This window comes from Homarus americanus, unplaced genomic scaffold (assembly GCF_018991925.1).
Source record: "Homarus americanus isolate GMGI-L3 unplaced genomic scaffold, GMGI_Hamer_2.0 scaffold14467, whole genome shotgun sequence".
NCBI classification, from domain to species: Eukaryota; Metazoa; Arthropoda; class Malacostraca; order Decapoda; family Nephropidae; genus Homarus; species Homarus americanus.
In genome coordinates, this window is record NW_024733734.1 from 4,891,589 (window position 1) to 4,919,546 (window position 27,958).

The window sequence follows — 27,958 nt, forward strand, 5'->3', positions numbered from 1 at the left end:
AATAGATTTTTTTTTATTGGTCCTCCATTACATTAGTACTGTATAGGACACTGTTTTGCTAACACTGTAGCAAATAAAATAAAAAAATACCCATGACAACAAGTTTTGCTTCCACACTAATCCACAACCAAGCATATTCTTCAATGCCCCCAAAGCTGTCTTCAGACACACTGACTAAATGCCTTAAAGAGAGGTAATGAATATAATTTGTGAACTTTTTAACAGCTAACAAATAGTCAATAAGACTGAAGATAACTTTGGGGGCACTGACGTATAGTGGATATGAGACTTAAGAGATGAAGGGCACATAAAAATAACCCTAACAATCTTGAAAATGTACACTTCGATGGCTGTTGTAGTAAGCAGGCACAGGGGGTCATCAATATCAGCCACATGCCTTCATTTGATGTTATTAAGATGAATAGAAAACCCTTTCCATTAATGTCTCCATCTACAGAAAACTCCAGTTCCTGTTCTCTCTGTCTTACTCCACACTGGGTATGATTACAATGCTGATAATCATCTGGTGTAGTCAACTGAACATCTTCAGTAGTAACATCTGAGGATTTACTTAGAACTAGCGTCACGGTTGGCTTTCCGTTGCCTAGGTGACTGACGTGGGGTCTTCTCTGAAAAACAAGGTACAGCAATGTAAACCACAGATACAAATGACTTCTCATATAATTTATGTTTCAGCCATGGTCATTAATATCTGCAATACCGGTAAGTTTAATTCAATGAACAATTTTGATTTCATGTAAGATTCTCAAAAGTCTGACACTTACTGATTTCATTGAGGACCTCCTTGGGAAGCCAATCATAGTCCACGTCGTCACGTTTGCCGGTACCAACCTCCACGACAGCCTTCTTGCTTCCCTTCTTGCGGCCGAATGAGGAGAGAAAGTGATGTCCGGCCACAAGCAGCAGCACACTAAAGGCCAGCATAAAGAGGTAGAGGAAGAAGGTCTCACCATCCATACCCTCATCTAACTCAACAATACTGACAGTCTGATTGAAGACAGCCTCCAAGAATGAGTTTCCATCCTAAAAAAGAGGAACAAATTACTTTATTTAAAATACAAAAATTTAATACCTGTCAGTAATTAATTGATCAATTTACCCAATTCTATCTTCATGAAGTTGAAACAGGAACATCACATACTGTACAAAGAAAATAATACATTTGCCCCACACAATGCTGGGGCTAGTTTATTGGGCACTCCATTACATCCTATGTAAGGCAAAGCACTGGGTTCATGCTTGACCTTTTTTATTTTGATGATGTATGAGCAAGTGCTTAAGGGGCCCCATTAGTTTTGTTAGCAAGGGTGAAGTAAGAATTAGTGTATACAGTACAGTTCATCTGTTTATGGCAAACCATGGGAGGTCTCTAATATTGTCAAGTGTTAGAACTGTCATTAGGAGGAGGGATATTTGGTTAAGAATGGATGTGGCAAGAGAGGATGTGAATGGTAGGGGTTGAGGGAGGCACATAAATTTTGACACTATTGAGGGACATACAGGTATCCAGCTATTTACGATGGGGTTAGGTTCCTGAAAAAAACCATCGCGATGTGAAATATTGTAGATCGGGATCATTATAACATGGGAATCAGTGGGATACATTCCCAGCAAGTCCAACAACCGCATGTATCACTGGTAGAAGGGAAAAAAAAAAAAAAACAATAATAGTGATATCTCCATTAGCCAGAACAATTGGTGCAGAGCACTTCCCGGAATGAGAGATTTCTGGGTAACGAGACAACTATCTCAAAGCCAGAAAAAAAAAACACCATCCCCGGAATTTTCTAGGTAACGGAAAAATGTTTTTGGAAGTTCCAGAATGATGCATTATTTCATTTCTCAAAGGCAGAAAAAATCCCTCCTTGCCGGAATTTTCCGGTCAATGGAAAAATATTCTCGGAAGATCCAGAAATTGAGCATTACATTATCTCTCAAACCCAGAAAAATATCCCCTATCCCTGGAATTTTCAGGGTACCAGAAAAATGTTCTCAATTTCCAGAAAATGTGCCTGATTTTAAATTCTCAAACTCGGAAAAAACTCTCCTATCCCCGGAATTATCCGGGTACGTACTGGGAAATTTTTCTCAGAATTTCCAGAAAATGTGTCCCTCGGAAAATCGTTCTCAAAGCCATAATTTTTTGGCTTTGGGAACGATTTCCCTTGAAAATTTCCATTCTGGTTATCGGAGAGTTCCGGGTTTGAGAGATTCCGGCTAACAGATATTACTGTAAACATAAAATAATCAAACAGCACTCAACACTTCGTTAAGAACACTGCTCACTTAACAATCACAAAAACACAGCACAAGAACTTGTCACAAAACATACAATGAGTGGCCCCCAATGCTCACATGTTGACAAAAACAGAGGCAAAGCACTTTACAGTCACAAAAAACAATGCAAAAATCGCTTCACAGTCACCAAAACAAAGTACATTGTGAAGGTCAGTGATTTTCTCTCACTGTAAGGTAGAAAAAAAGTAGCAACATGATCTCAGCCTCGTGCAATCACCATAGAACAGCTTGCTAGTGTAGTGACAACAACAAATGTGCGCCACCATGTAATTCAACGAATATCGGTCAGTATCAGTGTTACTTATCAGACCTGGATTTTTTTTACCTTACAGTGAGAATACATCACTAACGTTCACATTGTACTCTGTTTCGGTGAGTGAAGTGACTTTGGCGATGTTTTAGTGACTGCAAAGTTCTTTGGCCAAACGATGACCATCATTCGTGCAGATTGTTTACACCGTAGATAGGGGGGGGTGGCCTTCATACATCACCATCATTAAAGCAGAATATTATAGATTGGGAGATCTGGGGATACCTGTACAGCTTAGGTATCCTTTATCCGAAATGCTTGGAGCCTTAAGGGTCTCAGATTTGGGAATACCTATACAATATCCTGTACACAGAACCTTTACAATGTGGTAGCTCACCCAGCAGGGAGGGCCCCAAGTCTATGCACAATATTAATTTATATTTCATTTACAGCATATGGATAAAGTCAGTTCTGCTATAACGTGATAGTTGTGTTCTTGTAAAACATCGTGTTATAGAAATTCGCGTAATAGAAATAACAGGGCTTATGGAGAAAATGGGATTAGGTGCAGATTACTACTCGAAATCGAAAAAAATTTAGTAGCCTAACACAAAGGATAGCACAGTCTAAATAAATGTTACATTCATATCTAATAATGAAATTATACAGTAAATGTAACACTTTACCTTGAAAAAATATGAATATAACTTGATGGGGGAGAAGGGTGATTTTGAGGTAGATAACATCGAGCTTCTCTTCAAGGGTTATAGCCTTTCTTTTACGATCATCACTGGGAATGCGATCACCAGAATGCTTCTTGGAGACATTCTTCTTTACCATATTCACAGTTAATACCACAAAATTGGAGAAATAGTAAGCAAAAATCGCGTTACAGCAAACAAGCGTTCGCGTTATACAAATATCGTTCCTCTATTCATAAATCACGTTAGAGCCAATTCGCGTTGTCAAAACACGCGTTATAGCAGAACTCACTGTACATATATTCTGCAGGTAGTTTTATGAAATATATTTTAATTATTTGGGGCATAAAATATATGATAAGATGTACAGTACACTAAAGACCCAGAAAGGTGCGCAATCACTACTGTCTGTTAGGCTTCGCCACAACGCCTGACTCAGAGGTGCTAAGCAGCCTGTCTTACCTTTATTAATTACACATACATACTTACCCTAGTTAAAATTATGATAAATGCCATATTCAGTGTATTATCTACCATAAATATAATGAAATAGACTTTCGATTTCAGATCATTTCGGATAAGGGATACCTAACCAGTACTTTTAAGTGTATTTGTGATGCATAGGCACCAGTGACTATTGCTCATTAAGAAATGCAGTACACAACTTCTCAGTTGTTTTTTACCTAGAGAATCTACAATAGGTCTTCAGGTTCTCTTACTATTAATAGTTGTAGACAAACTAAATCTTGGGCCACAAACATACACCTCCCTGATATACTGTACATCATCTAAATCACAAGAAGACAAGAAGTGCAAAGTGCAGTACAGTATGACAATCTCCACATTTAATAAAAGGATGTGTCTGACCGTTACAGCCATAGTTCCAAAATGGAAGCAGTAAGAGACCTGAAACTCAACCCACATATTGCACGGGTCCCAAGGTTGTACACCAAGGTATAACTATTAACCACGATGGTCCGTGCAAGAACCAAAAATCTTCCCCATCCGAGATATTGTCATGGTGATTACGGGAGGTGGTTACACATGTCATGGAGGGCAAACTGTGAATCATAGTCAGGTTAGGTTAAGGTGGTTACCCATGTCAGGGAGGGCAAACTGTGACAGTCAAGGTTATACTGTACAGTCCATACATAACCCGAGCGAAGCCGGGTAATTTTACCTGCATGCAATAAATGTCAGTAATGGCTTCAACAATGCATTAGTCCTGCTGTACTCTCACCAACATCTGTCCCCCAACAAAAACAAAAAATGTGTTGGCTTACATAATACCCCGCTGAGCAGATAAATAACCCACTGTAAAATCATATCATCAAACTAACACCCAGATAATAAGAGCATATCTGCATGATGGTTTGGCAGTACAATGTATTAAAAACCCTCAACAATTTATACATGAAATAGATTTTTCCCAAGGAAAACAGATATAAAATTAAGTCTGAAAGCAAATGGAGAGATGATGTCCACAAACCTTCATATCCAAATTACAGTACTGTACCTGAAAACTGCATATAACTGTAAAATGATCTTCCATATAGAAGGAAGATACCGTATAATAAATAGGACTCTATATTCCTTAAAAAAATTAAATACTAAATGAGCTGTAGTTTAACGACTTTGAACAGTCATATCTATTTTCATTCAAACAGGCATTATCCTGCCAAAGTGCAGTGAAGTAATTGAACAGTAAATAGAAAGAGTGGCAACTAATCACAGGGAAAAAGTATGATAAACTAATGTGACCTGAGAATAAATTATTGTATGGAACTTAGATATACGTATACTACTGTACTGTATATATTAATGGAAGTATAAATAACTAAATGAAAGCAAACTTGTACTTACAGCATCATGATAAGCAAGGTTGACAGTGAGTCCCAAGGGACGTGCAGCAAAGGCCTCAGCAGGGTAGAATGAATACATAACAGTTGCCTCCTGACGTGGCTTGACAGCACGATTGTATGGAATGGCGGTGAAATTTTGGATGTAGAAGTTGAAATCCATCGGGTAACGGAAGGATGCATCAATAGCATCCAAAACGAAATCTTTGTCACCATTATTTGTAAAGCCCACAAGGAACTCTACCAACTTGCCAGCAGGTAGTTCTAAGAAGAAAAAATAAAGAAAAAAGAATTTACATTACAAACGGACATACAGTACCGCATTTGCCAAAATATAAAGTAAGTGAATTGAATAAAAACACACCCCTTTTTTTCAAATTTCAAAGGGCACGAGAAGATCTACCTACCTACCTAGTGAAAGTTTCCAAATACTGTACTGTAACTTTCTTAACCCTTACGCCCCGGGTGACATAATAAGAAGCCCAACTAGAACGCCCCGGGTGACGTACTAAGACTCGCGCCATTTCCCACCAGTGTTTAAATGCTCAGAGCGGGTTATTTATTTATTTTTTATGGGGATTAGCCCACATGGGCACATTTCAACGACCCACAACGGGGCCAAGGGGGCAAAAAATAAGAGTAAAAAGAAATTAAAAATAGAAAAGGAAACGGTTATATTATTCTACACCACAAAGATGCCGGAAAACCAGCTTTTTAAGGCGAGACAGATTGTATGAGTATGGAAACACAGAAGAAGGTAGAGCATTCCACAGTTTGGCTGTGTGAGGAAAGAAGGATGCACTATAATGGGTTATTCTAGTGTGACCGACATCCAGAGAAACTGTGGGCACCGCGGGAAAGACGAGTGTTATGAGCCGACGGCCTTGCTGGCGGTACACAGGATGCCAAATCCACCGAACATTGCCCGTTAAAGTACCTGTAAAAGAGAGAGAGTGAAGCAACATTGTGGCAAAGAGAAAGGGAAGAAAGATTATCAACTAAAGGAGGATAGTTAATAATTTGCCTGTCATACCACACGCTCGGCCACAGGAAAGTTTCTTGAACATAATTACCTACTTTTGTTTGTTCCATTTTCATTGTTTGTCCATTTTATCATGTTGTATCAAAGTAATATCGCTAAAAGTAGTGTAGTTGTATTGTAGTGTAGTATTACTGGAAAATAATGCTATGATTATATTATAAATCTTTTGGCAAGAGGTTAGTGTACAGTGAGCATTGGTACTTTTAATTGATTCTCCTTTGTCACTTTATTTCCTTGTATAGTACAGTCGGCCTTTAACATACGTGGGTTTAACATACACGGATTTGCAAATACGCGGATTGCCGCCGGAGGAATATACATTCAAATCGCGCGCGCGACACCACACACACACACACACATCGCCCGCCACGCCACCCTGCGTTCCCGCGCTCCCTCAGTCAGTCAGTCTCGCTGTAACCACGCTTGTGTTGACATCAGCTACAAGAAATAACGATAGAGAATTTGGGGGAGATGACCAGGTATATTGAGGCACTGAAAAACCTGGCCTATGGTATGGACCCCTCCATGGTGCATGCCCTGAAATTTATGCGAGGGATGGATGACGTTTTTGCTCCATACAAAAACATCATGGAAGAGATGAAAAGAAAGAGACGACAACTCCCCATCACCATGTTCTTTGATCGCCGAAGAAGAGATTTAACACCATCCATCACTGGCGGCAGTGAGGAAGCAGCTGAACCCACCGTCGCCCCCACTTCACCAACTGTTATGGAAACGAGTGACGATGACCCCGAGGATAGGTACGGTACAGTAAAGTGAAATTTTTATCTCTTTTTTATAGCTTTTCTTGCCATGTTTATTGTTTGTAAAATGCACAGCACAGTACAGTTCAGTACTGTACATAGGAAGTGGAGGTGCAGTTATTCACAAAACATTTGTGTTTGTTGTCGGCAGTAGTGACGATGTGGAGGCGGAAGGATAGAGCGGGGACGAGTGGTGACGCTCTGGAGGCGGGAGCAGGGACGAGTGGAGATGCCAGCCGGTACATTATTAATTGTTTTTATAGCTCTTTTTGCATTTTAATATTAAATAAAGTGTTTGTAAACATGTACATAGTGTTTTTCTTTACTTAAATAAGGACATGGGGGGCCAGGGGTGTTTTGGGGAGGGCGGGGGGCAGCAAAAATACGCGGATTCTTAACATTCACGGGTATCTCTGTCACCTAACCCCCGCGTATGTTAAGGGCCGACTGTATAATGAATATATACCGTAGCATAATACATGTAATTTTATTTATAAAAAAAAAGGGGGATAAGCTAACATCCTCTGTTTTCTCTCGGCTGTGTTCATTTTTAGGCACACCACAATACATCAACCCCAAATTATGGCTTCAAGGGATCCAGTAGGAAGTAGTGATGAGGGAGGATCAGCTAAACATACGCATCACAGCTAGCTTATTCAAGATACATTGGAACTTTTAAAAACGATAGACAACAGTGTTTTGGCATGGTGAGAATATGAGATGTATCACAAGGAGTCATCTACTGTGCATTACTTAAAGGAGAACAAGGTCAAGGTACTAAAGTTCTGTGCTGGTAGTGTGATAAAGAGAAGTACAGTATATCAAAGAGGAAAAATTGGAAAGAAAGATTTTAGTAGTGACTTTAATACAGTCAAGTGTAAGGATCATAACCTGTCTATTCAAGGTAGGTGGAAAGATAAAGAATGTGAAATAAACCATCTACACCCAATTTTACCACTCTTAAGACATTAAAACAATATGCATGTGATAACTGTCATACTACATAAAAGAACTAAATTTGTGGTATTGAGCGACGAACTGTGACATGTATATAATATCGAGGCGCCCTGCATGGTAAGGTTCACTCAGACCAACCCGGGCGAAACCCATTTTTTGTTGGAAAGCACTATTTTCGGCCTAGCTCTATACAATGGTAGTTGATAAGATATCCTTACTACACTGCAAATAAGGTTGAAAGCCCTTTGAAAATAGGGTAGAACATCGATTTGTGGCAGACAGGAAATTTTGGGCTTGGCTTTTGCGTCGTCAGGTGTTCTCATCCCATTAATGAGTGAGTGAGAGGAGTGGGCGGCCAATCACAGCGGCCGGCCTGCAGCCTCCTTCCTCATCTCGGACAATCACAGTGAACGTCTGCTATCTACATCATGACCCCTCCAGCCAATGAGCGTGGAATCCCACTCTTCCTCATTTCTCCTTTGTTGTGGCGGGATCTACACTCTGATATCAATTAAAGTAAAAAAAGCCGTAAGCGGGTGGGAGTTTTGTTGCTTCAAGTCAACAATGCAACAACCCAATATATTACTTCATGACGCTTCATGAGAAAGAAATGAAGGTTATGGTGTGACATAAGCGGAAAATCATCCTGGTTAACAAAGAAATTTAAAATCTGTTGGTACATGCAGATGAACAGCCTCTAAGTAGCTTAAACCAGGGGTTCTCAAACTTTTTTCAACGAAGGACCCCTTATATACCATGACGCATACAAATATTGTCAATAATCAAAGAATAAATCATAGTCCAAAGCATTTGTTCATTTCAACCCAAATCCAAAATATCCTGCGAATTGGAATCGCCAAATCTCTCACAAACGTTAAACGCACCATTTCTCAAAAACTTTTCATCTATTAATCTATGGCAAAAGATCAGTGGTAGATCCAGGAAAATCAAAAGAGGGGATCCAAGAAGTTGTGGTTAGGGAAACATGGCGAGCACAGCGAGTCAACCCAGCTGGGGGGTTTGAGGGGAGGTTGCATGCCCCCCAGAATTTTTTTAAATCTGACCAATATCATGGGCATTTTGAGGCCATCTGCACTTGATATAGAGAGAAATTCTGAGGTCAATAGTAATTACTTTTATTATACAAAAATGTTTGAGTACAATACTGCCTTAAAGAAAAAGTATTGGAATTTTCTGCAGATGTGCCTCCTTGAATACGTTTACGAGCTTCTATCTTTTTACAGGGAATAGCCCACCCAAGCACGGATTATCAACCAACAACGGGGCCTAGGAGGCAAAAAAATTAGAGTAAAAAGAAATAAAAAATATAAAAGAAAAAGATTATACTGTATTAATCTGCACCACGAAGATGCCGGAAACCAGCTTTTTAAAGTGAGACAGATTGTATGAGTATGGAAATACAAAAGAAGAGTTATTCTAGTATGACCGACAGCCACAGAGAAACTGTCGGCACCGCAGGCAAGACAAGTGTTACGAACGAGCCCACGGCCTTGCCGATGGTACACAGGATGCCAAATCCACCAAACATTGCCCATTAAAGTACCTGTAAAAGAGAGAGACTGAAGCAACATTTCAGCAAAGAGAATGGGAAGAAAGATTATCAACTAAAGGAGGAGAGTCAATAAGATGAAATGCCTTTGATTCCACCCTATCTAACAGTTGGACAGAAGAAGAGCCACCCCAGATATGAGAGTAGTACTCCAAGTTAGGACAAATGAATCCCTTATAAACTTGAAGCAATTGCTCAGGAGTAAGTAGCTAAGGCATCTGTACAACATTCCCAGCTTTCGGGAGGTAGCTTTAGCAATGTTGTGGATGTGTGGCTTCCATGACATATTAGAGGAAACGGTGAGACCTAGCACATCTATTTTAGAACTTGGCAGAATGATTGCATCATGAAATGTGATTGGTGGGAGATCATATAATTTGAAAAGCGTAATTGGTAAATACTGGACTGAGTTATATTACTATTGAATTTAACCAGGTTTCTACCTCCCCATTCGGAGATGATGCACAGATCCGCATTGATGGATTAAATGATTTCAGATCTAGAAACAGATACACAGTAGTTTGAGAATTAGGGGGGAAGGGAAAAATGTGAAGAGTAGAGTCATCAGCATAAAAATGGATAGAATTAGTCGCAGTGTGAAATAAATCATTGATAAAAAAGAAGAAAGACAGTAGGTGAAAGAACAGAACCCTGTGGGACACCACTACTGGTAGAGAAAGAGCAAGAGGTCAATCCCTCGACAACAACTGCCATGGATCGGTTCTCAAGGAAGCTAGAAATTAGAGAACAAAGTGGGGAAGAGAGACCATAAGAAGGAAGTTTAGAAAGCAAAGACTTGTGCCATACCCTGTCAAATGCTTTGGAGATGTCGAGGGCCACAACAAAAGTTTCCCCGTAATCCCTGAGAGGATGACCAAAGATGGGTGCAGTAGGAGAGCAGATCACCAGTAGATCTCACCTGGCAGGGTTTAAGATAGTTTCGAAAATCGTAGAGAGGGATGAAGTTCGGGCAATTGGGCGATAGTTAGAAGGATTAGAATGGTCACCCTTCTTTGGAATGGGTTGAACCGAGGCATGCTTCCAAGAAGAAGGAAAAGTTTGTGTTTTGAAGCAAAGGCAAAAGAGCCGAGCAAACACAGGGGTCAGAACTTCACCACATTCTTTCAGAATAGGAGGGGGTATTCTGTACAGTTCATGCTCCTTACTCACATCCAACCTGGATAACACACCAGCAACCCTACGAGTGGAGATTATAGGCAAGTGCACAGGTTCAGTAGGAGGGATAGAGTTGGAATCATCTAAGGTGGAGTTAGAGGAGAATAAGGTGCCAAAGAGATTGGTTTTTATCAGGGGGAGAGTTGGCTACAGAGTTATCAGGTCAGAAGACAGGAGGAAAAGAGGGAGTGCAGAAGTTATTACAGATGTTTTTGGTTAAGGACCAGAAGGATTTACTGGAAGAAGAGTAAGTCAGGACAGCGGTCTTTCTTTTTACAAAATTCTGCTTGGTCCTACGAAGAATAGCCTTACAACAATTCCTAGAAGTTGTAAAAGGAGAAGGAGATAGTTTCATAACTTGATATGCCCTATCTCTCTCCCTACATGCAAGAAAACAGGAGCAATCAAACCATGATTGTGAAATGAAAGTTTTGGTAGAAGATGGGATAAATGCACTCATACCACCCTGTATTTTTTTGTGTTTGTTTTTTACGGGGAATAGCCCACCTGGGCACAGGTCATCGACCCACAAGGGGCCTGGGGGGTGAAAAAATAAGAATAAAAGAAATTAAAAATAGAAAAGGAAAAGGTTATATTAATCCACACCACGAAGATGCTGGAAAACCATCTTTTTAAAGTGAGACATTGTATGGGTATGGAAACACGGAAGAAGGCAGAGCATTCCACAGTTTGGCTGTGTGAGGAAAGAAAGATGCACTATAACGGGTTATTCTCGTGTGACCGACATCCACAGAGAAATGGTGGTCACCGCGGGTAAGACGTGTGTTACGAGCCCACGGCCTCGCCGGCGGTGCACAGGATGCCAAATCCACCTAACATTGCCTGTCAAAGTACAGTGGTCCCTCGGTTAACGAGCACAATTCGCTCCAGAAGTTGCTAGTTACCCGAAAAATTCATTAACCGAAACCATTGTTTCAATGGGTTTTTGGATAATTGGTTCCAGCTCACCAAAAATTACATACAGGTGTGCATGTAGAAGGCTCCTCGTTGATGATGATGGGAATTGGAATGGGGATGGAGGAGAAGGGAGAAGAGAAGGCATTGGGGTGGAAGAGAAGTCACCCCATGCTGCCATTTCACCCATAAAATTTTAGTTCACTTGGTGTAATTCAAGATTATTTTCTTTAAATCAACATTGCACTACATTATATATTGTCAATAAGTAAAATATATTTCAAAATGACCAATAATTTGACTGGAAACACAGAAAAAAGCGTTTATGTTGAGTTTCAAACAAGATGTTCCTTCCTCTGAACTGGTAAACATACTGACACCAAGCTTGGTGTGTTGAGTGGCTGTTTGGTGCACAAAAAACTAGCTTCCTGTACTTCAATTATGTTCAATAATTGTTAAAATGACTAAAAAATTTAATATAAAACTTTTAAAATTATTTAATAGTACAACATTCTTGATGTTTACTAAAATGGTAAGGAATTTAAGCCCTAAAACGGATTACTGTATTGGCGGACTAATGCTACAACTGGTGGGCAGCCAAATGCAGGCGAAAACATGTTGGGAAAATTTTTTAAAGAATTCGTTAACCGGGGGTTTGCTCGTTAACCGAAGTGAAGAATCTTATGGAAGGTAATTCGTTAACCGAGTGAAGCAACATTACGGCGAAGAGAAAGGGAAGAGATATTGTTAACTAAAGAAGGACAGTTAATAAGATGAAATGCCTTTGATTCCACCCTATCTAACAGTTTGACAGAATAAGAGCCACCCCAGATATGAGAGCAGTACTCCAAGTTAGGACGAATGAATCCCTTATATACTTGAAGCAACTGCTCAGGAGTGAAGTAGCTACGGCATCTGTACAGCATTCCCAGTTTTCAGGAGGCAGCTTTAGCAATGTTAAGGATGTGGCTTCCATGACATATTAGAGGAAATGGTGAGGCCTAGCATATCTATTTTAGAATTTGGTAAAATGATAATATCCTGAAATGTGATTGGTGGGAGATCATCTAATTTGGAAAGTGTAATTGGTAAATACGGAGTTTTATTACTATTGAATTTAACCAAGCTTCTACCTCCCCATTCGGAGATGCTGCACAGATCCGCATTGATAGATGTAATGACCTACCTTGAGAATTAGGGGGAAAGGGAAAATGTGAAGAGTAGAATCATCAGCATAAGAATGGATAGAATTGGTTGTAGTGTGAAGTAAATCATTGATAAAAAGAAGGAAAAGAGTAGGTGAAAGAACAGAACCCTGTGGGACACCACTATTGGTAGAGAAAGAGTGAGAGATCGATCCCTCAACAACAACTGCCATGGATCGGTTCTCAAGGAAGCTAGAGATGAGAGAATAAAGTGGGCGAGAGAAACCATAAAAGGGAAGTTTAGAAAGGAAAGACTTGTGCCATAACCCCAGCAATGCTGTCAGCACATACCGAGGCGTCCCGAGTGGAAAAGCAGCAGTCATCCCAAGGAGAGTCGGAGAAGAATTCTCGCAAGGATTGCCAGTTTGCCCTCCGATAGTGCCATAGTTGGCGGTTAAAGGTGGGTGGGGGAGGTCATGCCCAGTTTGATTTAATAGAAATAAGATTGTGATCATAAGACCCTAAAGGAACAGAAATTGAGTATGAGTAGTGTGAGGGGTTAGAGGTAAAACAAAGATCAATAATGTAAGTTGATCGTGTCGATCAGGAACGCTTGTAGGGGGTTTAATTATTTGTTCCAGATCATTAGGTAAGGAATGAGAGAGTGCCTCAGCTCCACCTGGGTCATCCCTTGCAGAGCCAAGCCACTCTCTGTGATGTATATTGAAATCCCCTAGGTAGAGGATCTCGGTGTTGGGGTGTGTGGACAGCAACGACTCATGGCAAGAAGTGAGATAGTCAAAGAGTTCCAAATAGTTGGTAGAGTTGGAAGAACAGTATAGGAAACAAAGAAAAATAGTCATAGTTGGTAGAGATATTTTCAGCCCGATGACATCATAAAGAGAAGATTCAAGATCTGTGAGTCGAGCTATGGGTGTACGTGTGTTGCAGTAGGCGCATACACCTCCCTTAGAACGGAAAGAGGTATAAAGGTTGTAGTTGGAGACTTGAAAAGGTTTGGGTGAAGCTGCTTTGGTCAGTTGAAGTTCAGATAGTAGTAAGAGGTCAGGAGAAGAGGTTAATAGATGGTGCTCCACACAAGGAAAATTGGATCTCAAGCCGCGAATGTTGGAAAAATGACATCAGTTGAGGCCCCAGTAGTTTGATGATGATCAGGTCGGCCCCTGGGATCCAAAACCTTCCCGACCAGTGGGACCCATCCGAGAAGGCCCCGCTTTAATATTATTGTCAACTGATAACATAGGAGAGTGAAAGAGTTGAAAGAATAGAACAGATCAAGAGTGAGAAAGGTTATACGTACTGTATATGTGTTGTCAATAGTAAGAGAGACAATTGAGACCCTGCAATTGTGCATATATGAGGCAGAAAGACAGATCTATGTGATCAAAGTAGAATAAATATAAAGTGTTACTAACCTGTTCCTGCACCAATAGGCTTAGTAAAAAGGATAACAGTGTCTGCATCTGGTGATCCCTTGGCAGTTGCCTCCTCTTCTTCCTCTTCTTCTTCTTCGCCGCCTTCTGCAGTTTCTATTTCAGCACCAGTACCATCGTCCACATTTACCTCATCATCATCAGTAAGATCATCTTCCTCTCCCTCTACCTCATCCTCCTGAGCCCAAGCCTTCATATGCCCTGTAATAATAACATATATTACGTAAGTAAAATAATAAATATATAATTCAAATACCGGTATGGAGCCAGACATCATCATCTACATTTAAACAGAAAACTAGCATAGTAGCCACATTTATTGAATGCCTGTAATTTTTCACATTCTTTTACCTTTATCCTCTTCGCCACTGATCGGCTCGTTTGCCGCTTGGGCAGTCGGTAACGCCTCTGTTATGTACTGTTGACAAGTACTGGGCCTGCACTGGCTACTGAATGTATCTGAATCTGCTCCACTGCTGGTCAAGTCTGGTCTTTACCAGACTTCAAAGAGCTAACACTCAGTGCTGTCACAACACTCTCTGGTTACAATTGGTCTGGTCTGAAAGCCACTAATAAACAAGGGGTGTACCATATAAAGTACTGGTAACTGGCTGAATATTGGTACAGTACTGTACAGTACAGTATTGATTAATAAGACTGTTACAGTTTAAAGAGCAAAAACTGACCACATTTAGATCACCAACCCCAATTTATGGCTTATGACAATTAAGCACCGTAATACTGTACTATATGGAGGAGGACAAGTTTGGTAAGCATTAGGATGCTTAACCATCATCAGGTGAAATAAGCTGAGTTCCTGATCTTCATGAGATCCTGATCTTGTTCCAAACACTTTGTCTTAACCTTCTAACTGCTATCCTTGTCTTCGATGACCTTGTGCAAACCCACCATCATCTTGTTAAGGTGATTGGTACTTGGCATCATGAATTATAAGCTGTGCATCAAAAATCATACTGAGAATGGAAAGTCAATGATTGGTAGACACTCTAGGAGACACACGGCTGGTGGAGCCTCAGAATCAACTTGCTGTCATCGTCTTGAAATGATTTACACCTCATCACTCTCCTCCTGTCCTCAATGGTCCCTGCGACACTACAACCAGGCTCACCGCCTACACAAGGACTTACTACCCGCTGCACCACCACACCCACCTCTTGCACCACAATAACAGCAACCAACGCTCACCAATTGCAAGAATCACTCCACTTCACTTTACAAACTTACAACTCTCCACCCATGATGAGCATAAAAGTTTTTACAATATAAGGCTTTAATGGCTTCTAAATTTTATATTTTCAATATCATAAAATTTTAAATTTCATATACAGGGTATCAAGTTTTTCCAACATACAGTATACAGTGTAGCCGCAATTTCACAAATATTGTACAGCAGTCATTGGGAATAAAGCATTAATAATGATACAGTGAACCCTCGGTTAACGAACGCCTCGTCTAACGAATTACCTTCCATAAGAATTTTCAATTCGGTTAACGAAATTTTTACGAAATCATGTCAACATGTTTTCGCTTGCTCACCAGCAGGAGTATTAGTCCGCCAATACAGTAATCGGTTTTAGGGCTTAAATTTGTTCCCATTTGAGTAAATATCAAGAAGGTTGTACTATTCAATAATTTTCCAAGTTTTATATTAAATTTTTTAGTCATTTTAACACTTATTTAACATAATTGCAGTACAGGGAACTAGTTTTTGGTGCGCCAATCAGCCACTTGACTCAGCAAGGCGTCAGTTTTTATCTCTGGTCAGTGGAGGTAACATCTTGCTTGTGGCTCTCTTGAACATAAACTATTTTTACATTTTTACAGTACAATTATTGGTCATTCTGAAATTTATTTTACATATTGACAATATATAGTGCAGTGCAGTGTTGATTTAAAGAAAATAATCTTGAATTACACCTAGTGAACTTAAACTTTTATGGGTGAAATGACGGCATGAAGCATGGGGTGATTTCTCTTCCACCCCCACTTCCTTCTCTTCTCCCTTCTCCTCCACCCCCACTTCTAATTCCCATCATCATCATCAACCAGGAGCCTTCTACACACACACCTCAAAGTAAGTGTACTTTACTGCATTTATTTTTAGTTTGTATGTAATTTTCGGTGAGCTGGAACCAATTACCCAAAATCCCATTGAAACAATGGTTTCGATTAACGAAATTTTCGGTGAATGAACAACCTTCTGGAACGAATTGTGTTTGTTAACCAAGGAACCACTGTAAATACCATGTTAACCGCGTTATGTAAATTGTGGTGGTTTGATATAATTTATAAAAAAATATGAAAAATCAAAATACTGTACATACAGAAGTCCAAAAATCCGGACTGAATGGGGATTGGGTCGGTCCGGATTTTCGGATTTTCCAGATTCTCAGGCAGTACTTTTAAAATTCAAATTTAAGGAGGAATAAAGAAGAGATGAACAAGTACATTTTGATAGTTTATTCATTAGCAAATATAGCATGCTTCATTTATCAAAACGAGCAGTTTTAAAGAAAAAGCTGTGAATTTTAGAATTTTATTCTTTGCCTTTTTTATATCATAAATTGTAGACTTTCCAATGTTGTATGTTTCCATTAGAACTGGATTGCTCACACCACGTTCTAGTTTCTTAATTATTTCAAGTTTGTCACTCAATTTCAACGTGTTCTTCTTTCTCTTCACACAACGAAGTTTATCTACTTTAGGAGCCATTATTATGGGCTTGTACAGTACTCTGTAAATGGAAAGAGTAGGACTCAAAATTACATACGTTGTCACAGTTTGATTGCTCGTTTTAAAGTGGCGACCGCGTGGTTGCTTGTTGTCGCTGTGCAGCTGTGGCACTCACGCATGCGCACATACACACAAAAGCCAGCTAAAAAAAAAAAGTGAGTTTTCAAAATGTCCGGATTCTCGGGTGGTCCGGATTTCTGGCATCCGGATTTTTGGACTTTTACTTATGTTTTTCGCAAGGCATTAAACAATGTCTTAAAACAAAATCGGTTGAAAATTAGTGGTTTTGGTGCACAGGAGTTGCAAAGTATCACCCAAGATATCATTTTTACTTTTATCCTCTTTGCCACTGATTGGCTCATTAGCAGCTTGGGCAGTCATTCACATCTCTGTTAAGCACTGTTGGCTAGTACTGTACTGGCTCCTGTACGTATCTGAACCTACTCCAGTGTTGGTCAAGTCTGGTCTTGAAAGAGCTTACACTCGGTGCCGTCACAACACCCTCTTTTAGATTGTTCCAAGAGTTCACAATTCTCACTTCGAAAAAATTTGCCCTCACCTTGAGATGTGACTCCATGTGGGGCAAGCGTACACCAGCTCCAGGCACGTACACTATACTAAGTAGTGCCCTCTGAGGTGTTTATACACTTCAATCAGGCCACCCCTCGCCCATATGTAGTATAAGCTAGACAGTTGCAAGTGTTCTAATCTCTCCAGGTACCCTTAACTATTTCAATCTCCCTGTAATGTACAGTATACTCAATATTTGTGGCACTCTGTGATGTACTATATGACCTCATACGATCACATCCAAAATAAACCTAACCATCTTGTTTTGAATAATTTGTAGTTTGGCATATGAGGTGGCAAATAAACTTTGGCCTTCAAGTTCCGTTAAAATAACAAAAACCATCATTGATTTACGATTTTGATGGCAACAAACCAACGAATGATGATAAAGAAGTTGTTGCAAATACTGTACAGTGGTCCCTCGATTAACGAACGGTCCAATTAACGAAATTTTGGTTAACAAATTAGCTCCCATAAGGATTTTCAGTTCCAATAATGAACAAAACTTCGATTAAAGACAGCCTTACGAGAAACACACTTTGTTGTGCGCATCAGCTGATTGGCTAGTCCGCCAATATAGTAATTGGTTCTATGTTTACATTCGTTTCCAGTGGAGTAAATATCAAGAAAGTTGGTCTCTCAAATATTTTTGCATTTTTTATTTTAAAATTATTGGTCATTCTAAAATTTAGTTAACATATTGAGAATATATACAGTACAGGGTACATTTTTTGTTCGCCCATCAGCTGATTGATTCACCCGCCAAAGCTTCTCTGTTTAACTTTGTTTACAGTGGAGGAAACATTGAGTTTGTTGGTCTCCTGAATATTTTTAAATTTTTTGCATTAAAATTATTGGTTATTCTGAAATTTTGTTAACGTATTGATAATGTGCAGTGAAGTGTTGATTTAAATAAAATAATCTTTAATTCCAGGTAGTGAACTTAAAATTTTATTGGTGAAATTACTGTATCAAGCATGGGTCCAAAGAAATCTAGAAAAACGATTTCAATTCAATTGAAACATGAAGAAGGCATTAGAACCGATGTACTGAGTAAAAAATATAGCATGTCGGCATCAACTGTGTCTACAATTATTGCACAGAAAGACAAATTTAAAGCAGTGAAAGTGAGAGATAAGTCTACCAGTGTTTAAAGGTAGATCACTAATTGCAGAAACAGAGAGGTTACTTCTTATTTGGATTAAAGAAAAACAAATGAAAGGAGATTCCATTTCAACTGAATTCATTTGTGAAAGAGCCAGGGAAATTTATGAACATTTGAAGGAAGATCAACCTAGTTCTTCTAAAACTGCATTTGAAGACTTTAAGGCCACCAAGGGCTGGTTTGATAAGTTTAAGACAAGAACTGCCATTTATAATGTAGTTAGGCATGGTGAAGCTGCCAGTGCAGATAAAGAAGGAGCTGAAAAATTTGTAGTAGAATTCAAGAAACTGATGGATGAAGAGGATTATCTTCCACAGCAAGTTTTCAATGTGGATGAAGCTGGGCTGTTCTGGAAGAAAATGCCCAAAAGGACATTCATCACCAGAGATGAAGCTTCTTTACTGGGGCATAAACCCATGAAGGACCATCTCACTCTATTGCTTGGTGCCAATGCTTCAGGAGATTTCAGAGTGAAGCCTATGCTTGTATACCACTCTGAGAACCCCAGGGTGTTCAAGCAACAAAAGGTGTGAAGAGGACAACTCGGAGTTTATTGGAAGCCCAACCACAAAGCATGGGGAACTAGACAGCTCTTTAATGAATGGGCAGTTGAGGTGTTTTGCCCTGCTGTGAAGAGTTACCTCACCACCAATAAACTTCCTTTAAAGGCTCTTCTCCTTATGGATAATGCCCCTGGTCATGACCCTGAACTTGCCAGCACTTTGGAGGCTCGATTTGACTTTGTTAAAGTTTTGTTTTTGCCTCCCAACACTACATCAATTATGCAGCCAATGGACCAAAATGTAATCAGCAACTTCAAGAAGCTGTACATGAAGATGTTTAGAAAGTGTCATCAGGCAACTACCACTGATCCTGATCTATCACTGGCACAGTTCTGTAGGATGCAATTTAACATCCTGGAGGCTGTAAAGTTGATTGTGTCAGCATGGAAAGAAGTTTCTACTCGATGCCTGAATTCTGCATGGAAAGCACTGTGGCCATCAGAAGTCCATGATTTTGAGGGATTTCAGGAAGAGGCAGAGTTGGACAAGGAGATTGTGTCCATTGGTCAGTCAATGGGACTCAAACTGGAGGAGGAGGATGTTGATGAGCTTGTGATGTCTCATGAGCAGGAACTTTCTCCTGAAGATTTGAAACAACTGGATGAGATGCTTGAAACAGAGTGGTGAGGAGGATAAGGAAAGTGATGACCATATGTCTTCTTCAGACTTAAAAGATGTTGATCACCACTGGGATATGTTTAGGAAACTGGCTTCAAGGCACCCTGATGTGGAAACAACAGAACCTATGTTGTGTGCCATGGAAGACAAAGTGGTCTCCTTCTTCAAGAACCAGCTCATGATCAGGAGAAATGCCACACAACTAACACTTGATAGCTTCTTCTCTATAAGGCAGTGTAAGAAAGATGATTCCCCTCAGAGTTTCTCTCCAAAATGGAGAGAAGATTTTCATGTTAGAGAATCTGTCAGTCCAAAGGTTCCTGACATTATGATGGAAGTGACTTGCCTTCCAAGAAGCATTAAAATGATTATCTCCTCCCTTCTCCTCAACCCCCACTTCCTTCTCTTCTCCCTTCTCCTCCTCCACCCCCAATTCCTTCTCTTCTCCCTTCTTCTCCTCCTCCACCCCCACTTCCTCCTCCTCTTCTACTCCACCCCCACTTCCTTCTATTCTCCCTTCTTCTCCTCCACCCACCATTTCTAATTCCCATCATCAACCAGCAACATTCTACATACACAACTCAAAGTAAGTGTACAGTACTGTATTTTGTTTATACTTTGTATATACGTTTTCTGTGAGTTGGAACCAATTACCCAATATCCCATTGAAATAATAGATTCAGTTAACAAAATTTTCGGTTAACAACCGACTCTGTGGAACCAATTGTGTTCATTAATCGAGGGACCACTGTACTGTTATAAAGTGGAGGAGATGGTTATCACCAAGAGTTTAGAGAAATTGTTCACTTTTTCCAAAAATATTGTTTGGATGGTAGTAAGTAATAGTAACAATATGACCTTTTCCTTTAATTTTAAGCATTTTTTTTTCTCTTTGATCATAAATCACCTGTAGTGAGCAGGGTATGAAAGAGAAATGACGGGGTAAAACACGTGTCTTGTACGCTAACAAATAATCAATTTACCATAAATATTCTGCTGTTCATTCTCCAGTCTCCAGTGACATCCATTGTTCTTGTCAGTTTATAAGTGATAAATGTGTGAACTTGGAGGATCTCAGACTGTCCTTTGTTTTTCAATTTAATAGGCTTCACTTAGTCTCTTACGCTATTATGGCATTATGTTCCATTAGTTATCGCAAGCTATCTGTACTTATTAAGAATCAAGACCACATTAAGGACTTAATATGTGATTATATACTTACTGTAAGGACGTGCAAGTCTCCAAAATGCGGCAGAAAACTGGCATTAAAGGAAAAATATGACAATCCTGGAGATGCCTAACACCGGAACATGTTCGATTTCATAAATTTTCCCTCAAATGTTTTTTGGATAATAGTAATAAATATGATACGACAATGCACAGAACCTGACCTAATCAACCAAAGAAACCTACCTAACCTTAGCTAATTTCCTAGCAGAAGGGGGGGGGGGGGACCCTGGCCATAGTTAACAGAAAATACTTACAATAATTTGATATATGATATATACCAATAACAATAAAAAAAATCTTGAAGTGGCATTGTGCATTTTCACGTGTTTTTGTGGACATGAGAGTACGCTCAGCCTGAGCATAAACAAACAAAGAGCAGACGCTATCACATGTTGACACGGCAGAAATTCAGTTGGATATTTATGGTAAATACTGTAAATAATTAACTTCTTTGCATACAAAACACTAGAGACATTATTTTAGTGTCAAATGATCAGTTTTCACCATGTTTTACCCCACACTGCCCCTCATCCTTCATACCCTGCCCACTATGGGAGATTTATAAGCATAGACAGAGAAGAACTAAAAATATTTAAATTAATTACAATGAAAGTAAAAAGTTGTTGTACTGGGTATCATTTTTTTTACTTAATATCATCCAAAGAACATCTGTGGAAAAAAAATGATCGAACTCGAACTATGGTAAATTTTTACAGGTTCCCCATAATGGTTTTGGACATGAAACTTACGTTTTTCCGATGCTTTTTATGTGTTTTGAACGAGCCTGACCTTCATTTCTATTACAAATGACTCATTTTTGAGTTTGATAATCTTGTGGGACCCATGGGAAATCTAGGTTTTTGGGTGGAGGAAGAGCAAAAGTGAGTGATGCTATACAAATGACCAAAGTTGGCTCAGATTTTCTGTTTTTAACAAGTAAAGAAAAGCCAAAATTTAAGAATCCGAGCCAAGTTTTGGTTAAAGATTAATTATTATCAAATTCGAATGAATCACACAAAAATCCACCGGAAATGCCGAGGTTTCATACCAATAACAGTTTTTGTGTTAACCTAACCTGACTGAACCACCATAGATCAGAAGATATATATACAGGTATATTACTCCAACCCAAGGACCCCCCATCAAAGCTTATTGAAGCAACCAATCTTACATAAACGGCAGACTAGCATCAAACGTACAAACACACAGGAGCTTACAGACTTCCTCAGTGACCGACGCCAAGCTGTACGCCCGAGGGGCTGTCTCCACCTTTCAGTCACTCACCTGTGGCGTCCCCCAAGGCACCAAGATGGGACCACTCTGCTTCCTTATGCTCATCAATGATGCCCTAAGAGAAGCCCCTGCTCGCTGGAAATATGTCGACGACTCCACCATTGGGATCAGCGTCAACAATTCCGCTCCCAACTATACCGCCCTTCAGGATTTATTGAACAGTCTCCAAAACTGGGCCACCAACAACCATGTCACCATCAACCATACCAAGACAATGGTTATGCACATCAACCTCTCCTCCGACATTGTCCCACCTCCTTCCATTACCCTAGGTCCGAACACACTCCAGGTTGTAGATTCCACGAAGCTCCTCGGCGTCACCATAGACAACAAACTAAATTGGAAACCACACGTCAGTGAAGTTGTCAAATCCTCCAGTTTCCGTCTCCACCTCCTCCGCCGACTCAAGTCCCTCGGAGTTCCTGCACCCGAGCTCCTCAGTGTTACACAACATTCATACTTCCCAAGCTCACCTATGCCTCCCCCACCTGGTCTTCCTCCTAAATGCCACACAACGTAAAACACCTAGAAAAAGTGCAAAAGAGGGCATGCAAGATTATTCTCTCCCCTTCCTACTCCACATATCAAGAAGCGCCAACACACTGACCCTTTTCGACTCTCACTGACCATCACCACGACCTCATCTGCAAATTTGGTAAGAAGCTTCTACACCATCCCCGACACCGGCTCCTACTACCACCTGAGATCCCCTGTCCGAGAATTGCTGTTCGACACCACAACCGCATCCAGCCCATACGTGCACGAACTGATCGCTATAAGAACAGCCCAGTCCCAACCATTGTAAAAATTATCAATAACATGTAATAAATCAGTGTATTCACTCCCAGTAAACACTGCTCCCTACACTGTCACTATGTTGAAATGAACTGTATTTTGAGCTGATCCCCATCTAAGTTACTATATGTCTTATATGTGTCACTTATGTCACTTGTATATTATTTGTAATTCGTAACCCATTCCCCAAATATGTAACTGTATATTTTCAGCCTTCTGGCTGCCAAGCTCTTTCAATAAACCGTTAATTATTATTATTATTATTAAGAGGCATCAGGGAACATCAACACTGGACTTAAAAAATATTCGATGACTCCCTAACAAATAAAAAGCGATTTTCTCGAAAACGAATCAATTGCGATGGAAACGTTACTAAGAAAAGTTGTTAGAAATGACAAGATGTACCTGGAACTGGACCCAGAAATATTATGGGCCATTATGGACAACTTTAGCTTAGACAATTTAGACACTTATTCTATAGCGTTTCCGTCAGAAATTTATAGTTGTCGAGTATTTTAACCGATAAAATTACCAACAACATTACTTGATTGTGGCCAGGACTTTGAAGTTGAGGGAAAATGTGTTGTAAAATACTAAAAATAACACCAAAAACTTTTGAAAACCTGACCAACGTTTCCTAACTTGTCAAAATGTTAAATAACTTTAGAGTTTATGGGTCCGTCCTCATTTGAACACTGAAATCAATACCACTACCTACTAAAAACAGAAAACATGAAGGTAAACTTTTTTTATAATTTAAAGAATTTTAAAGATAAGGAAACATTAGGTCAGTTTATTTAGTGTTTCTTAGTATTTTACCTCACAATTTCCCTCTACTTCAAACCCCTGCCACTTTAATTAAGTAATATTGTTGGTAATTTTATCGATTAAAAAAAAAAAAAAAATTCTGGAGAATTTATAGTAAAGCACCGGTCTTTCTCTCGCTGTTATTAATAAGTATATCTTAGTGTTCAGACATTTCTAAGATATTTTTCTTCTTTGATATTTCCGCCGGAAATTACGGATAACCAAGATATTATAATTTTCCAATATTATTATATTTGGTCAATCACAAGTGTTGCCATTTGTTGTTTACATCTCGTGGAGAAGCTCTGACCCCCCTCACCCAGTGCTCCGTTATCTCCGTGTTGGCTTTTTAAGCGTCTACAGCGCATGTGCTGGGGGTAGTGTGGGAGTTCCTTATTGGCTATAGCGAGAGGGGACTTATTATTGGACAAGAGTTTTTTGTCTTATCCAATGAACAATGTGTGGGTGTGTCGGGAGCTCAGATTTGAATTTTCAGTACCAGATATGGCTGAACTGGTTGAAGAGCTGTGCCGACTTTGTGAAAGAGATTATTTTACGTCAATTGCCGAGTTTCATCAGTAAAATAATGAGGCCATTTAATTTTTTAGAAAACACGGTGTATTACCGAACAACGTTACTTGTCCAAAGTGTAATAATCAGTGTACACTGTGGGAAGAACAACACATTTGGCCTGATTCTTCTTCAGATTAAGGTAAGATGTAGGGGCATGAACAAATGGGGCCCCCCTGGTTAGGTTAGGTCAGGATACCCCCTTTTTTTTATACAGAAAAAGGGGTAGGTTGAGTTGGGTTACGTTTCTTTCAGCATTAAAAAAAAAATTCCGATGGTTTTTGATGAGTTTTGAATGAATTTTGCCTTGTTCTCCACTGGAAATCACCTGCTTGTGATTTACCCAACAAAAAACTCCAATTTCCCAACATCTTCCCTTGTTGGGGAAGGAGGGGGGGATGTATCTCAATAATGAGTGATTTCCGGCAGAAATGAATATAAAATTCGTTTGAAACTCATAAAAAACCACAGGAAAAATATATTTTTAATATCTAAAGAAAGAATGGTGCTTTTGTATAAATTTACTAAATTTTTGACAGAAACGCCATAGAAAAGAAAAGTGTTTTAGAATTGTCTAAACTACCGATTCCAAAACTTATAGTCCAAAAATTTGCAACATGACTGAAACAATAATTCTACCAAGTTTCTTTTGGGCCTGGGAAGCATAGCACACCAGTTAGCAACTTAATATGACTAAACTTTATATGGCGGGAGGACCAGGGTGCAAAGCCTCCATGTAAGGAAGCGAGGTAAGGACAGATCAGGTTCTGAGCATTGTCGTTTCCATTTGCGTGTTTAGTATCATGCAAATGACATTTTTAGAAATTTTGGTGAAATTCCATAAGTTCCTTCTGGTGATAACCCTCTCCTTCATCTTTACCCAAGTTATGGCTACATATACAATATTGGACTGATACTGAACATAAATCTTCAACACACTTTCTGCATCTCAGGAAATTCAGTAATTTTTCTCCAAGTACAGTACAGTACGTACCCCGGTCATTATTTTTTGCACTCTTGTGTTTTAAAATAAAATTGCCTTACAATACTAACATTACTACACAGTGAGCCTTCAGAAGACACCTTTACCAGTAGAGTCAGATATGACAGCTTGCCTGAACAAACCTTGAATACAAAACTCACTTTCTAGTTAAAATTTAAATCTTGTTTTCATAACTGAAGTTTAATATTCATCCATTGGCTGTCTGCAGGTTTCCAATTTTCAACATTGCAAACACAAGACTATATAAATAAAAAACATATGACTTCATATCATTTCCAGTGCAAATCAATATTAACGGAGTACTGTATCTCACAAATTTCTAGGTGTAAATTTCTGTGCCCGCCCTGTTGTCAGAGTCATTTGCCTCCTCTCCCCTTCTCCTCTTTGCGGCATGACAAGTATTGTGTCATGTGACTTGGCTGGACAATCATTTTGAAGCAACCTTCCACCACACAATTTCGAATTCTGAGGGCTAGTGATGGTGTGTGATAAGTGTTCCCTCCCATATCTATCTGTTATTCAGCGAGTTTATGAAAACAACAGTGAAGCAATCCAAATGTTACAAGATCACTGTGCCCTACCAACATCAAGACTGTGTCCTAAGTGTGGAAATTGTTTACTTTTAAGAAAACACTGGAATTCTTTTGTCTGTAACCATAAGCATACCAGATAATTCAGCTGTATCCTCAACATGATAGGGGATCCTGTTGGGAACCGGGGTTTTGGGTGTGACGTTTCCCGACAAAAAATCATGGCCAAGTGAATACAAGATACACCAAAAAACACAAGAAAAACATATAAACCTAACCTTTTTGGGATGACCTAACCTGATCAATCCTAAGCAAATCGAACTCTCACAGTGTTTTTATGTAACCAGACTCATCTTATGAGGGAATCACTGTTATTTCTTACCTTATTCCGAATTAGAATCTTTACTGAGGTAGGAAGAACACCATTCGATCTAAAATATGCTATAGCGTGTTCTTTTTCTTTTCCCCAAAACACTCAATTCCATATAATTGAAGTGCCACCCATCAGACTTCCATGGTTGGAAATGAATTTGAATTTCAAAGCATGATAGACCCAAAATCACAATCGAATCTGACTGGGCAAAAAATATCGCAAATTCTAAAAGTAGAAACCACAATTCATTTTAATTGGTGGAAAAAAAAAGAGCTTTTGAATCGCCGCGTGACGTGTATGGGAACGCATGCACATAACAATTTATGAAGGGAACACTCTGAGTTGGAAATTGGGTCGGCGATAATGGCTGAAGATAAAAGATATTTAACAGAGAAAGATTTGGCATCTGCTATCACTGTTATTATACGTTTCCGACGGTAATGTAATAGAAGAAAATTATCTTAAAATTAGACATTTTTTCGAATATGATTAAAAGATTAGGGGGAGGAATGTTGTGTGAGCTACAATAGAAACACCTACAACAGTAGCAGGTAAGCTCCAAAATATGGTTAGGTTAGGTTAGTTTTGTGTTTTATGGTGTTTTACTCAAACCTGACCACCATTTTCGTGCAAATTAGTGGTTTCTGTTACAAATTATTATTATTATTATTGTTTTTTAAACGGCTAATTTGCTCAAGAAATTAAGGTAAAATTTGAGTAAAAAAAAAAATCCTTAAAACCTATTCTCATATCAAAACCTGAGGACAGCCAATGGACGAATATTTACCAAAATGAATGCTGTTCTATTTTTTAATGTAAACTGTAAGCTTGATTCCGCCACTTAATATATTTTGAAAGGGTTCATCACCCGTATGTTTGTTGCAATACAGGATATAAATTTAGTTTACATGAAAAAAAATTAACCCAGATTTCTGAGATATCCCACATAACCAACCAACTACACATATAATAAATAATCTACTCAATGTGGATGTTTTAGTGAAGCTAACACAATCTCCCACTATAGAAACAGAAGATAAGGGTATCTGGCTGTCATCTTCCAAGTGAATAAATGAAGTTTAAATAGAAAATATGACATCAGTTGCTCTTACCTTCATCTGTTATAGAGATGATGACCGGTAAAACCAGCAGCATAAGAAATAACAGCTTCTTTAAGCCTCCAAACATGATTACTCTTGATGGTACAAGTAAGAGTTACTCTCAGCCAACACTGACTCGACCCTCTGTCTGCCACACTGACCGACCAACACAACAACCCAACTTGTCATTAATCCACTAATTTCTCTGGATTTATAACACATAGATGATTATAAAACTATATTAAATATCGTTTCAGTCGAATTAAATAATGATAAAATAATATTTACTATTTTCTTAATGAGAGTTGGCGTATTTTTTTGAGAAAATTATGATAAATATAAAAGTTATCCGTTGCCATCGTGGGTTAGTGACGTGCCGGCACATGGAACAGAGGAACGAGGAATAAACCGCCCGTGGAACCACAAGTGCCAACA

General features: G+C 39.2%; 1 protein-coding gene across 1 annotated transcript; it reads right to left on the reverse strand.

Moving 5' to 3' along the window:
• LOC121869945 (translocon-associated protein subunit alpha-like) lies at positions 1 to 27,693 on the reverse strand. The gene is made up of 5 exons (XM_042371532.1): positions 27,536 to 27,693; positions 14,135 to 14,353; positions 5,134 to 5,393; positions 786 to 1,044; positions 1 to 629 (listed from the first exon to the last, which is right to left on the reverse strand). Exons 1-5 carry the CDS (start codon positions 27,609 to 27,611, stop codon positions 568 to 570), a joined length of 876 nt encoding a protein of 291 aa, XP_042227466.1. The 5' UTR covers positions 27,612 to 27,693; the 3' UTR covers positions 1 to 567.
• Between the last annotated feature and the right edge of the window lie 265 nt (positions 27,694 to 27,958).

Excerpts from the sequence above, each read along its gene's own strand:
- LOC121869945 (XM_042371532.1), bottom strand. The coding sequence starts at position 27,611 with ATGTTTGGAGGCTTAAAGAAGCTGTTATTTCTTATGCTGCTGGTTTTA. Across the intron at positions 1,045-5,133 it reads ACCTTGCTTATCATGATGCT|GATGGAAACTCATTCTTGGA; the intron begins GTAAGTACAAGT and ends CCTCTTTTTTAG. Across the intron at positions 630-785 it reads GGAGGTCCTCAATGAAATCA|AGAAGACCCCACGTCAGTCA; the intron begins GTAAGTGTCAGA and ends CTTGTTTTTCAG.